Below are 14,060 nucleotides of genomic sequence, written 5' to 3' on the forward strand. Positions count from 1 at the left end.
AAGATCAGTTTCAGAAGACAGGTATTTTTTAAAAAAAGCTAGACGAGCATACATTTAAGCAGAATGAAAGAAGACCATGGATATTTAACTCTTGTTTAATGCCACCAGGGGCATCAGCTTGACTTGTTCATTAGATTATAATTGTAAAATTTATACTGTAAGGTGATCCTTATCTCTCCAACAAAGTAAAAGTTGTCATATGAAAATTCTAAAATAATAAAACTATTACAGGGAGTTTTCTCTGTGTGTTTATACATTTGTTCATTTTGCTCTTGACTGATAATCCTCATTTTAATTAAATACATTTTAACTAAGTACATTTTAATTAAATACATTTACTGTACTATAGTCTCAGTGGAAAGTCAGCTAATTTCAAAGAAACACACTGCTTGTTATAGCATGCGATTTTACGAATCGGCAGATGAAGTGGACGCTTGGAAGAATTATTAAAAGAATGAGAATATTTTTAAAAAAAAGCCTTTGCAGGCACTCGGGAAAGAACTTCGGCGTGACGTCACTCATATGCGCCAGTAGCGCCCTGAGGGACCCTTTCCAAGAGAGGGAACCTAAGATCCTGCAAAAATGGCGGCGCCCGTTCTAAACGTCGCCCTGCGCGGATTCCGGAAGAGCAGAGGGTTTAGTACTACTGGTGGGTGATGCTAGAGCGGGAGTGGAAATTGGGGTATATTTTTCCGGTGACCTTTCAGTGCTTCGTGAAACGGGCTTCCCCGCGTTCATTTTGCACTTTAGAAGTCAACTTTTGATCATTCCTCCTGTTAAATTTTGTTCCATTATATTCCAGTGTCTATGGAGATTCTCAGTCATTCTAGGTCATGGTTGTCCCAAAGGTGCTTTTTTCAAGAGGCAACCGGACTTTCTGGTTTTTCTTTGAAGATGTTTCGCTTCTCATCCAAGGAGCTTCTTCAGCTCTTATATTCCAGTGCATCCCTGTGTCTGGGAATGTTGATATCACCTTTATGGGCTTTGTTGAAATATCTCAGGAATGGTGGTTTAGAGTTGGATGGATTTAGGTTTTCCTGCAAGCATAGTATTCATCTTAATTTGTAAGGTTCTGCTAGGTTTACCCTCTCTGGGCTGCAGAAACCCGGACAATCATACAATAATAGACTACCGAGACTGAAAATATTTTGGTAGATGAATTTAAACCTTGCACAAGTGGTGCACATCTCTGCTGTTAATTTGTTGATCTTTTCTTCATGCTTCTGTGCAGGAAATTTGCTTGAAAGGTGGATCCTTAAAGCTGTAGCATTTTTTTTAATGCAGTCACTTTAATAAAGGCTAGAAATGATGACATTGCTCTCAATTTGTATGAAGAGATTGGTTATAGATATATCAAGGTTGACTTAGCCTTCCATCCTTCTGAGGTGTGTAAAATGAAGGCCTAAATTGTTAGGGTAATATGTTGACTCTATAAACAGCTTAGAGAGGGTTCTAAAGCACTGTGAAATGGTATATAAGTCTAAGTGCTATTGCTAAGTGCTATAGATTGCTTTTTCATTCTGTAAAATGCTTATCACCAATGCCCACGATGGACTGATCCCAGTTTGAACGGAACAACATTATTTGTGTTTACTTATGCCAGGGGTCTTCAAACTTGACAGCTTTAAAACTTGTGGACTTCAACTCCTAGAATTCCTCCTCCAGTCATGTTAGCTCAGGAATTCTGGGAGTTGAAGTCCACAAGTCTTAAACTTGCCAAGTCTGAAGACCCTTGACTTATGCCATTAATAATTGTGTGTTTGGTTTTGCATTCAGTATTTGGAAACTAACATAAAACAGATTATTAAAAGTGGCTGGTAGTATTGGTGCCTTTTTTATGTGTATAAGCATTTTATTGATTTTGATTGCAGCTAAAATACTATGTTTTGAGTGGTTAAAATTAGTTTTTAAAAATAGTTTTTATACTTTTGCAAATGGAGAGACAGAAAAATTGATGGTATGTTTTGGTGCTATATTATGCTATTTATTTCATACAATTCATAGATAAATGTAGAAATGAGTGTCATGATCCAGTGTTTGATTCTTTCTCCTTTTTCCAAACTGTATTTAGGTCTAACAATTTAAACATGTAAATTAAACGTAAATTTTAATATAATTATCTGCTTTTGCAGTCTTTTTTTCTTCATTTTGCTCCTGTGTCCATTGTAGAATGGTTATATATGAATAGGAGAAGCCCAAATGAAGATCTAGCTTACTGTGTTTTTGATCCAACAGGATAATTTTTGACACAAATACAAATTATTTTGTTTTATGTTTTTGTTCTAGCTATCCTCTGCAAACTGGGTGTACCTCTGGGACCAATGCCTAATGAAGACATTGATGTTAGTAATTTGGAAGCACTGGAAAAGTATCGTGTTTTCACTCGCTATTTCAAGGTAGCAGAAAAAGAGAATAAAAAAACTCCTTGGTGGCGAACATATAAGAAATTCATCACTCCAGAGGAAGGTATTGACTATGGAAGGGCACAAAATCCCAGCCCAGTTTTTCCCCTCTCTGGTAGCTTTGATCAAATACTTCAACATTTTTCCCAAGGGCATAATGCATTTTATGTACTTACACATTTTATTGACCATGATAGAACATATTTTTGAATAAACATATAATGAATTGGATTGTAATGTTCAATTCTGTTGAGAAAGTGAACAGGAAGGTATAAACAAAATAAAGTTAATGATTTAGCTTTTGTAATTATATCTTGAAAGTGAAACAGAACAACTGTTTCTGTTCAAAAAGCAAGGCATCTTTATTAGAAAAATTAACCGATTTGTTCCCTTTTTAACTTGTAATGAATTCTGTTACCATTAAGAGCTCTGTAAATCAGAGATTCCAAATCTACAACAGGCACTTTCTACAAATCCTAAGATAGAATATAAGTGGTTATTTTCACTTTTAAGGCATGCTATTTAAACAAGACATTGACTCTGCCCAATTTTTCAAGTAGTTATGGCTTGTCAGTACATTGTATAGAAAGCTACAAGATTTATTTTGCATAATCTCTTTTCTTTTAAATCTTAGATAAAGAGGCAAAAATCGACATTGGTCTGCCCAGTCTTCCTCTATCACGAAAAAAAATATATAAAGAGAGAAAGGCTCTTAGGAAACAAAATTTAATTAATCCAGAACTGGAAAGGGCATCCTGGCTCAGAACATGTATGTTAGTAACCATTCTCCCAGCATTTATTTCCTTTGCATTCACAAGAGTTTATCCATTTTGTTTACTTAACAAGTAAATTATTTTGTTTCTGCTTGCAGTGCAGATTCCTCTAGATGATGTCAAAGCTGAATGGGAAAGAACCAGTGGCCCATATCACAAGAAACAACTAGCAGAACACTATGGACTGTACCGGGACTTGTTTGATAATGCTATGTTTGTTCCCAGAGTGCTTCTAAAAGTAGAATATAACCAGGATGAGAATTATGTTATGCCAGTTTATTATGGAAACGTGGTTACTGCCACAGAGGTATTATACCAAGAATAAGAGTTTTGAGATAAAGTGCATCCTTTTTTGGTTTTGGTTTGTCTGCTATTCACGTATTAGGTATAAGACACTAAAGTGAATTTCCTGGAACGTTTCACAAAATTGTCCCTAATGAATATGTCATTACTCTAAACATGTTAATAGTTACATGTTCTCTATGTACTAATATAGTGCTGTCCCAGTGGAATATCCACCTTGCAAGTTTACAGCTGTTAGGGTTAAGCTGAATGAAATCAGATTTACTATAAGTTAATTCTACAATATAACACCTAGTAAATAGGAGTAATTATAATGAAAGATACCTGCAGTGTTCTCTTTGTCAGATTAACTACAGATAATCCTTACTCACTGATCACTAGTTCAACAACTGTTCAAAATTACAGTAGTGCTGAGAAAGGGGACTTATGACTAATCCTAGAGGATGTGGCTGTCACAATTACATAATCACAATTTGGGCATTTGGCAACCAGCATGGACTTAAAATGGTCACAGTGTTCTGCAGTCGTGTGTTCACCTTTTGTGACCTTCCCTATCAGCTTCTGATCAACATAACATTGTGTTTAACAGTGAATGGTAATTTGCTTAATGAGCTAGAAGTGACATTACTGATGTTTACTTTACAACTGGGTCACTTAGCAATGCAGTTGCCAGTCTCAATTGCATTGGTGAGGACTGTAAAGTGAATATAACTTTCACTGATGAAATGTTTGTGTACTATTTTTTTAGTACAATACCTGGAGCAATGTTCAACTAAGTATAGACAAATGCTAAAAATCAGCAATTAATTGTTTTGTGAAGAAAAAAAAAGTATCAGTTGCACCAGTAAAGCATGAGTAAAGTGGAAACTACCATCATCTTAAATATCTGGGACCATATAATGCTCTTAACCTATTACATAATCATGACAAAAGATGCTTCAACTACTGACCCTCAACCTTACTTGTAAATTTTGCCTGGGCCAGAATAATCTTACAGAATTAGATAGCTATTTGGAATACTGTTGATGTTTGGCTGAGACTTCTGTTATCAATAACAGTAGTATGACCTTTTTTATTGTCCACAGAATCTCCCAAATTCATGCAGCTAGGAAATATGTCTTTGGACCAGTTATTTTCTCCTAGTTGTAACTAAAATGGAAGAAATGGGGTGTGTAAATCATCAAGATTGTTATTGTACACATCCTGATTGAAAACAATCCCTTCCCAAATTCCTCAAACATCTTGAAATATACTTTCTATCCACTTGTGTATTATAATGGGGGTTTACTAACTTTCCTTTTGCAATCCATGGCTCCCAAAATTTGTTTCCCCCCTCCCCCACCTTTTCCCCTCTTTTTTTGCATCTTTTTAACTGCAGCCTCTTGATAATGTTAGTATTGATTGTCCATGCTACAATCATCAAGAAATGCCATAAATGTCTGTTGACTGATGTGAAAGTTGTGAACAGCTGGGAGAGCAAGTATAGTTTAAGACCACAAATTGTTATTTCAGTTAAGAGGCCACTCAACTCCTCAGCAGTTCTGGATAGCATACAATTAAAGTTGTAATTCTTTATTCAGGACTATGGTGGGTGTGGGGATGAGGGAATAGCTATTTAAAACTCAATGTCGTATTCTCCTGTTTAGGCTTTTAATCCTCCTGAAGTCTCATTTGAAGCAGATGAAGGAACACTTTGGACATTGTTGCTCACTAATCTAGGTAAGTGTCATTCTGTTAGGAATACTTTCTTAGTATGATAGGATTTCTTAACTGTTGGAAAATATTTTCCATTGCATATTTTGATGGAGCTTCTGATTAACATCCAATTGCTGCACCGGAAACAGACACTTAGTTTAAGTGCAAAAGTCTATAGAGAAAAAAAAAACCAGAAATCATGTAATTAAGAAAAACTGCCTAGATTGGAGTTCCTCAAAGTGGTTAATATTGACCCACAGAGTCATTTGATAAATGGCTGGGAATCAATAGCAGGTTGATAAATAATAAAAGGTCAATTGGGGGGATCATTTTTGGGGGGTTTCTCTAGAATTCCATTCTAGTCTCTAGTCCAGTGAAACAGTGTTACCCAGAGTTGAACAGTTAGTCGCTGATGAGAGCAACCATGAATTGTCTCTTTTATTATGGTAGCATGGTCAGGTAGATGTTTAAACAGGATTTGGTATTTTTTCCTGCTATCAAAACCTTCCCAAAGACCTGGATAGGCAGATTTTGTTGTTCGATGTGTTAAAGGCGTCTATTATTATTGTTTGTAGTATTAAAATATCTATTAAATTATTTTCATATAATGTTTGAGAGTTAGTGAACAACTTGAAAATCCATGAAGGTTGATGAAGTAAAGAGTTTGGGGATCCCTGGCCTAGATCTTTGTTCAATTTAATTTAGATAATTCTTGCTTTTGTTAGGTAGAGTTTCTTTGTCCCTAGACTGTGTTTAAAGCTTGTAGAAGTTGTGAGCAACATAAAAAAGCTGCAGATTTTTTCTCAAAGCTGATCAAGTTTAACCACTATCCAAACTCACTTGCTATTTTACCTTTTTCCAAGCCCATTATAGGCTTTTGCTGAAATATTGCCTGCCAGATCTGGCAACCCCATGAGTCATAGATTAAAATTAAAATGTTTATAGAAAATAGCTGTATTTGTTTATTTAATTAATTCATATGTCACCCATCCTGCTATCCTAGTGATTCTGGGAAGCTTATAATCCTTGTCCAGTCTAACCTCAGTCCCAGTTTTTTTTTATCACTTTAGGCATTTGGACTACCACACAATATTAGGACTCCTTGTTTAAAGATATTGAGCAATAGTTAGAAATGCTTTGCAATTTTTAAATATTGTATTATAACTTAATTGTAGTTTTAAAATCAGTGGATGACTAAGGATTAATATGCAGTGTAGATGTATCAGAACATGGAGAGGAGTTGTTTTGTCAAATGTTTCTTTATATAATATTATGCAACCTTTGTCACTCAGTTTTTTAAGAAGCTGTGATGACCCGGAGTGTACACAAACATAGCAAATTCCAAAACGTAAATAATTGTCTTTTTTATATATATATATAAATTTTTATTGGTTTTTAAAACAAACAAAACATAAAAACATCAGGCCATCTTCCATATATGTACATACAGTGTGCCAGTTGGTTTACAAATTGTTTTGTGCTTCCATTTCGTAGTCTTCAGTTACAATTACATTGTATATGATCTCGTATTTTCAATCCAATATTAAATACATTGGTATCATTATTAATCAATCATTTGACTATACTTTTATTCATTCATGCTTTAGGAAATAATCATATTTTACTTAATTTGTTTTGTGACAATTCATATTATCATCCCAAATCTATCCTAAAATCATTTTGTAGATATAATAAGAAAAGAATACATCTTTATATATTTAGTATTTTCTAAAAGTCTACATATTTTGTTACTATACTTTATTATCTAACCATTGATAGAATAGATCCCAAACTTTATAAAATTGTTTATCATCCTGTTCTCTAATTTCAAATGTCAATCTGCTCAGTTCAGCACATTCCAATATTTTTTTAATAATTTCCTCCTGTGATGGTATTTTCTCATTTTTCCAGTTTTTAGCAAATACAATCCTAGCCGCTGTTAATACATTTACAATCAGGTATTTCAAATCTTTACTATATATTTCAGGTAAAATTCCCAATAAAAATATCTCTGGTTTCAAATCTATACGTTTTTTTTTGTCAATTTTTCCAACCACGTGTGGATTTTAGTCCAGTATTTTTTAGCATCCGCACAAGTCCACCACATATGGTAATATGAGCCAGGTGTCTGATGACATTTCCAACATTTTCATATGCGCAAATACATTCAAGGTATGATAAAGATTGTAAAACAGAAGGTTTCTATGATAAACTGACTGATTTAGATAAGATTTTGACAGGTACTGATGAAAAGGTGATTAAAAAATTGTATGGATATTTACTAGAAATTAAACTAGAAGAAGAACAAGTTAAAGAAACTATGATTGCTTGGGGGAAGAATTTTGGATATAGGATTGTTCTAGAGAAATGGCAAAAATTGTGGTCTCAAAATTATAAAATGACAATGTCAACAGCATATAAAGAAAATTTGTATAAGATGTTTTACAGGTGGCATTTTCCCCAACAAGAATAGCAAGAATGTTCAAGAATAAATCCTAAAAAAATAATAATAATTGTCTTTTAATGCCTCCAACTTGGCCCCACTGTTCAATAATTCTCTGTTGGAGATAAAACTTATTCAAAAATAGTCTTCAAAAGAAAGCAATACAGTCCGAACTTAATGAGCAGATAGAGGTGAAATAAAAACCCAAAACAAACTACAATGAAGGAAATTCCACAACAGACCAAGATAAGTAATTACCAACTGCAAGGAGATAACAAGCCACAGTCTGTTGGAAGGACACCAACCAAGATAACTTCAGCCCAAAATAAAACACACTTTGCTTCTGGCAACGCTGTGTTTTAACTGTCTCTTATATACTATTTTCCCCAGCTACAACCAATGAGGGGGATCATGGCCGCTTCCTCTCTCATAAGCCAAGTTGTTGCCTTCTGCGTTCCTCCCTGCGTGTCCTAGGATGAAGAGGGGATGGGCCTGGTTCTTCCTCTGACTGCCTAGCCGGCCTCTGCTCTTCCCCAGCCTCCTCCACAACTTCCAGAGCCACACTTCCACTCCCTGTCAGCTGTTCCTCCTTTCCCTCTGAGTCAGTCTCCACCAGGGGCATGACAGAAACCATTGTGAAGCTTTGTTACAGTAGCATGAAAAATGAACTGTTCCGGTAAAAAAGAAAACAAACTGAATATGCTACAGCCAAAACAGTATAATAAAGACATACTTTGTAAGATAAGTTGTATATTTATGGTTTTTTTGTATATCTTGTGTTTACAGATGGACACCTGACTGATGGCAATTTGGAGTACGTCCATTGGTTGGTGTGAGTATCAGCACAGTACAGAATATAGAGTAACAGAGCTGAAAGGAACCTTGGAGGTGTTCTAATCCAACCTCCTGCACTGTGGGCTTCATTTTCATATTCAGGAAATCTGGAATAGAATCTCAAAATTTAGCTTCCGGTGTACTACCATGCTGATTTCCTTGATCCACCCATAATTACAGAATCATAGAATGTATGGATTAGATGGGATCTTAGTCTAGCCTATTCCACTGCTCGGTGTACTGCTATTATGGCAATCCCAATAGATGGCCTTCAAGTCAGCAGACTCCATTGGCTTCCGTTAATGAAGCAGCTTACACCCTTTCTCATTTAAAATTATTCTTTCTTGCCCTGGAACATGTTTGACCACCTCTGCTCCGTGTGCTGTAAGGCAAGTACTTGAAGCCATTAATTTTTAAATAAAGGTCTATGATCTCAATGGTCCAAAGCTAAGAAAAGAGTGGATATTGGTTCTTTGGAGGTTTCTACTTTTGACAAGCCAGCACATTTGCCAGATGTGATAAGAACTGGACCATTCTAATAAGCCAAGGAAGATTTCAATTGTAGTTTGCTCTGAATATGTCTGACTTGGAATGAAAATACACAATTTTTTTTATTTGGATACCATGTCTATTCTCCTCTTTGAGCCCTAGAAAAATTATTTTATCCTTCTTTCCTCCTTCCTCTTTGTGCAATTTTTTTCAGTCTTTGATTAGTTAGTTAAGATAGTGCAAATAAGGATCCATAGTTTAGGGTGATGACATGTTCTTTGCATGTCAAAGGCCGGAAGTTGAATGTCAGATCCCTCCCAATTGAAAGGCCTGAAATAAAATTGTGTTATTGAAAAAGCATGGCGGTCAGTGTCAGTCAGCAGGTAGACCTCTGATCTTCCAGATGGCATTACACACAAAATGTTCAGCAAAGCCAGATGGTGTGCTCAGTGGTGAGTGATGCTAACGCTGTAGGTTAGCAGTATCTGGAAGGTGAGAGGTTCTCCCTATATTAGTCTGATGATGCATACCTCTCATCTGTACATCCTACCTACCTTCTAAGGAGGTTGTGATGGTGTGCATAGTTTGTCATTTTGCCCTTGCATAAAGAATAAGCTTTATAGATGAATGAGGAATCTGGATCTCCCTTATCCCAATCATGCTTCTCAACCACTATCCCACATTGTCTGTTTCATCTATTTAATATCTATCCAGCAATATTCTATCTAATATAAGGCAATTTTAAATTTTGAACACCAAGTTCAATAATGCCACAAGATTATATATGAGTGATTTATTTTCTCTCACAAGGCAAAAAGAGGGCAAGAATATATGGAACTAGAAAACCAAGAAGATAGTCTGTATTGCAAAATATATATATATTAGAAGGAATAAAACCCAGGGCCTTCCAAATTCTTAACCTCAACCTTCCCAGACAGGATGCTTTCTGAATGTGAGGGTTTCAAGTCTTAGAATTCTCTGTGTGGCCACAAAATCCACACATCTTAAAGTTGGTGGAAAGCTGTCTGACCTTCAATGAATTTTAGAGCTTTGAATTGTCTAATCCAGGAATTCTTGTGAATTTGACAGAACCCTGAAGATGGCATTGATTTCTGAAACATGCCTTATAATGTAATATTGGTTAGAACAGAGCTGAGATCTTTGGAATACAATAGCACTCTACTTGGTAAATTGAAAAGACCCTGAGGGATGTGCTATGGGTTTCCCCAGCACCATACACTGCCCAGTTAAATTGCTAGCAGCTTTGGCCAAGTAGCAAATCAGTTTTGCAAGGGAACTTACTAACCTTTATTATTATCCTCATTGGAATAACTCCAGCTACCCCAAGATAATCTGTAATTCTATCCTTTGGTGGTTGTAGAATGAATTCTTTGTTTGTTCAGGGGAATATTGTCAGGCAAACACAATTGAATCCTGTTTTATATTAACAGGGGAAATATTCCGGGCAACCAAATAGAGGCAGGGCAAGAAATCTGCCATTATTTTCCTGCATTTCCAGCCAGAGGAACGGGATACCATCGCTACGTCTTCCTTCTCTTCAAACAGGACCAGCCAATTGATTTTACTGAAGATGTGCGGCCAACACCATGGTAACTCTTCACATTTTCCATACAGTAGAACCTCTGGTCACGAATGCTTCTGACCACGACCAAATGGGGTTCTGATTAAAAAAAATTCACAATTTTTATTCCATGGCTGATTTCCCCTTTTGCGCCATTTTTTTTGTAAGTGCTAAATTTCCAAAATTGGGTTTGGGTCAGGACCAAATCGGGTTGCAACCAAAATTATGGAACGAATTATGGTTGTGACCAGAGGTTCTACAGTATAATGATGAAAGAAAATTGTATTGGGTTGTTACATCTTATCTCAGGAGATGACAGATTTATGAAGGAAAACTGAACAGTTTTAAGTTTTTTTTAATATTAAGATCCAAAGGTGTTTTTTCAAGAGGCAACTGGACTTCTGGTTTTTCTTTCAAGACGTTTCACTTCTCATGCAAGAAGCTTCTTCAGCTCTGACTGGATGGTGTCAGAGCCCATCCAGTCAGAGCTGAAGAAGCTTCTTGCATGAGAAGTGAAATGTTTTGAAAGAAAAAACAGAAAGTTCAGTTGCCTCTTGAAAAAGCATCTTTGGGACAACCATGACCTCGATGACTGAGAATCTTGATAGACATTTAATATTAAGAGTTTAATGGCCTGTAGTTATATATTAAGTAATTCTGGGGTCTCCCGGTGTGATGCCCACAGATAGAATAGGTATAGGTGTTGATGCCCACTAAGCTCTATTTTTTAAATGGCTGTACAACAAATGTACAATGGAAGGCAGAGGGAACACAGCCAAGATAAAATTGTTTATAGGAAGCTGTTGAATAGGAGAATTGGATATAATTTTCTCATTCCAGAAACCTTACATTTATACATGTATAAAATTTAAACCAGTTTTAAATTGTGTCTTCTCACTTTCACTCTCACTCTCATTAAATTATGATTTCTAGGGGAAAAACATAGTGCTCAACACATAGCACATCTATATTGTCATTTTAAGAGTTCAGAAATTGAAGTTTGAACAGTGGGATAGTAATAGATGAAGAGATTACAAAACACAAACACTGCATTTTGTATTTTCATTTCTTCAGTCACAGTCTCAAGATGAGAACCTTCAAAACATTTGACTTCTACAAGAAGCATCAGAGTGACATGACACCAGCAGGACTGGCGTTTTTCCAATGCGAGTGGGATAAGTCTGTTACAAATATCTTTTATGAGCTTCTTAGTAAGTAATGGATCACATGTAAAATATCTACAATTTTGCATTTTATTTAGGTTGAAATGAAATGTTGGGATAGAATTAAACTTCGTTATCAAAAAAGAAAAAAAAAAGCCCACATAATTGGGTAGGAGTGGGGTGTAAGCTGTAGTTTAAACCCAAAATTGATAGAAACTGGAAATCCCTTGATCAGTCACTCTTTTATAGAGCTTGTTTCATATAATGAGCACTGAAATACTATGGCAGAGAACTTGCAAACGTACTCGTAATGTAGCACACAATAAATATGCATGGAATAGAAACTGCAAGTGGGAGCCATGTTTAGTGGGGTGCTGAGGAAAGTTGCTGAGCTGAGAAGAAATCTTACTCCTAAGACTTTGAGGAATTGCAATGTGAAAATCTTTATAGATGCAGCATGAGATCCTATCAAGGCTCAAAAGTTAAGCTGGGTAATGCCTGGCTTATATTTAGATAGAAAACTACTAGGGAATTTCAGAGCCTGTAGACCAGATTAGAAAGTTTGAAGGAAACATCCCTGGAAAGGCAATGGTAAATCATGTCCTTACCACTAGCAAGAAAACATCATGGACAAATCCTCAAAGCAATCACACTGTGGATTAAGTTCCCTTTATTTCCTTGTTAGTTGTATGATAAATTTGAGGAATGTTTATTGCTGTTTCATTATGTTCTTTTCATTGGCAGTTTCTCTGAAATTATTAAAAAAGTCTCCCGTATGTATTTCAGGTTTTTAGTAGTGATTATTGATTTAGTATGTGCCATCAGGTTGGCTTCAATTTTTAGCAACCACAAACATATTAATATTCTCCCTGATGCTTTATCTTTAACCTGGTCTTTCAGGTTCTCCAGTAATGCAAATATCACAACTGTAACTGAGCCAATTGATTTTATTGCTGGTTGTATTCCTCTTTTTTTTCCTTCCTCCTTTCCCAGCATTATCACCTTCTCCAGAGAGTTAGGTCATCATATAATGTGTCTGAAGTAGGATAATTTGAACCTGGTCATTCGTGACTCAAGTGGGAACCCTGGATTAATTTATTTGATAATCCTTTTTTTTCCCTTGCCTGTCCACAATGTACTTAGGAGTCTTCTCCAATACCAAAGTTGAAAAGTTCCTCTTCCTATTCTGTTTCTTCAAAGTTCAAGCAATAACTTTAGCTTGAAACTATTTTATTTTTGAAATACTAATAGCAATAGCACTTAGATTTATATACCGCTTTATAGTGCTTTACAGCCCTCTCTAAGCGGTTTACAGAGTCAGCCTATTGCCCCCAACAATCTGGGTCCTCATTTTACCCACCTCAGAAGGATGGAAGGATGAGTCAACCTTGAGCCTGGTGGGATTCGATCTGCCAAATTGCAGGCAGCCAGCAGTCAGCAGAAGTACTTCACTCTAACCACTGTGCCACTGAGGCTCTTAATGCTAAGACTGTTGAGTCTTGTACTACTGGGTATATTTTAAGCCATAAACTGTTAGTTGGTGCAGCTTCCAGACCCCAGTCAGTGGTTTTATTTAGAGAATAACTTGAGTGTAGAAATTTCAGAATTATTTAGTCCAGGAATTTCTGAACATATCAGAAACTTACTTCAGCAAGAAACAAGCAGAACAGATAGTAACCAGCAGAATGTGACTGTGGATCATCCACAATCTGGACATGGATTTATAATTAATTTTCATTTCTTTTCACTTTACTAGGAAGAGAAGGAAGCATATGCTTTTTCAAGGCACAGTAAAAAATACTGCAGTTCATAACAGATAAACAATAGAAAAATGATGAGCCATTAATTGGTCGACCATTGAGTTAAGAATCTTAAGACCAGAGCTTGTTATGTTTGTAATTGTTGAGAAGTGCTGACATTTTCTCTTCCTTTTATAGACATGAAGGAACCAGTGTTTGACTTTGTTCGGCCACCCAGATATCATCCTCCCCAGAAGAAATATCCACACCGTCAACCTCTGAGGTACCTGGACAGGTACAGGGACAGTGATGAACCCACCTACGGCATTTACTGAGCAGGCGAACATACCGTACTTATTTCCATAGGAGAACTGAACAGAACAATGTGTGTGTGTGTGGTCCTCCCCCCCAAAAAAAAAAAAAAGAACAGAACAGAAGTTCCATAAAATATCATTGAAAGTGACCCATCTTGTCATAACCCATTTGGAAGAAAATCTAGTTTCCATCTCTCTTGTGTATATGTGTCTCAGATGTTTTGCTGATTTTTTCCCCCCAGTATTTGATCAAGAAAACTTGAAGAATAAAATATTTTTATTTGAATAAAATACATTACATGCTGCAAAGTGTTCAATTGCTA

The 14,060-nt window shown here is 36.0% G+C and overlaps 1 protein-coding gene across 1 annotated transcript; it reads left to right on the forward strand.

Moving 5' to 3' along the window:
* Positions 1 to 509: 509 nt before the first annotated feature.
* On the forward strand, positions 510 to 14,039 carry MRPL38 (mitochondrial ribosomal protein L38). Its single transcript, XM_026667490.2, has 9 exons — positions 510 to 649; positions 2,287 to 2,466; positions 3,037 to 3,171; positions 3,274 to 3,482; positions 5,125 to 5,197; positions 8,403 to 8,448; positions 10,391 to 10,549; positions 11,596 to 11,732; positions 13,622 to 14,039. The coding sequence occupies exons 1-9, from the start codon at positions 583 to 585 to the stop codon at positions 13,756 to 13,758; spliced, it is 1,143 nt and encodes a 380-aa protein (XP_026523275.1). The 5' UTR covers positions 510 to 582; the 3' UTR covers positions 13,759 to 14,039.
* Positions 14,040 to 14,060: the final 21 nt, after the last annotated feature.

This window comes from Notechis scutatus, chromosome 2 (assembly GCF_049901735.1).
Source record: "Notechis scutatus isolate UNSWTSFEM ecotype Mainland chromosome 2, rNotScu1.2, whole genome shotgun sequence".
In the NCBI taxonomy this organism is placed as follows: Eukaryota; Metazoa; Chordata; class Lepidosauria; order Squamata; family Elapidae; genus Notechis; species Notechis scutatus.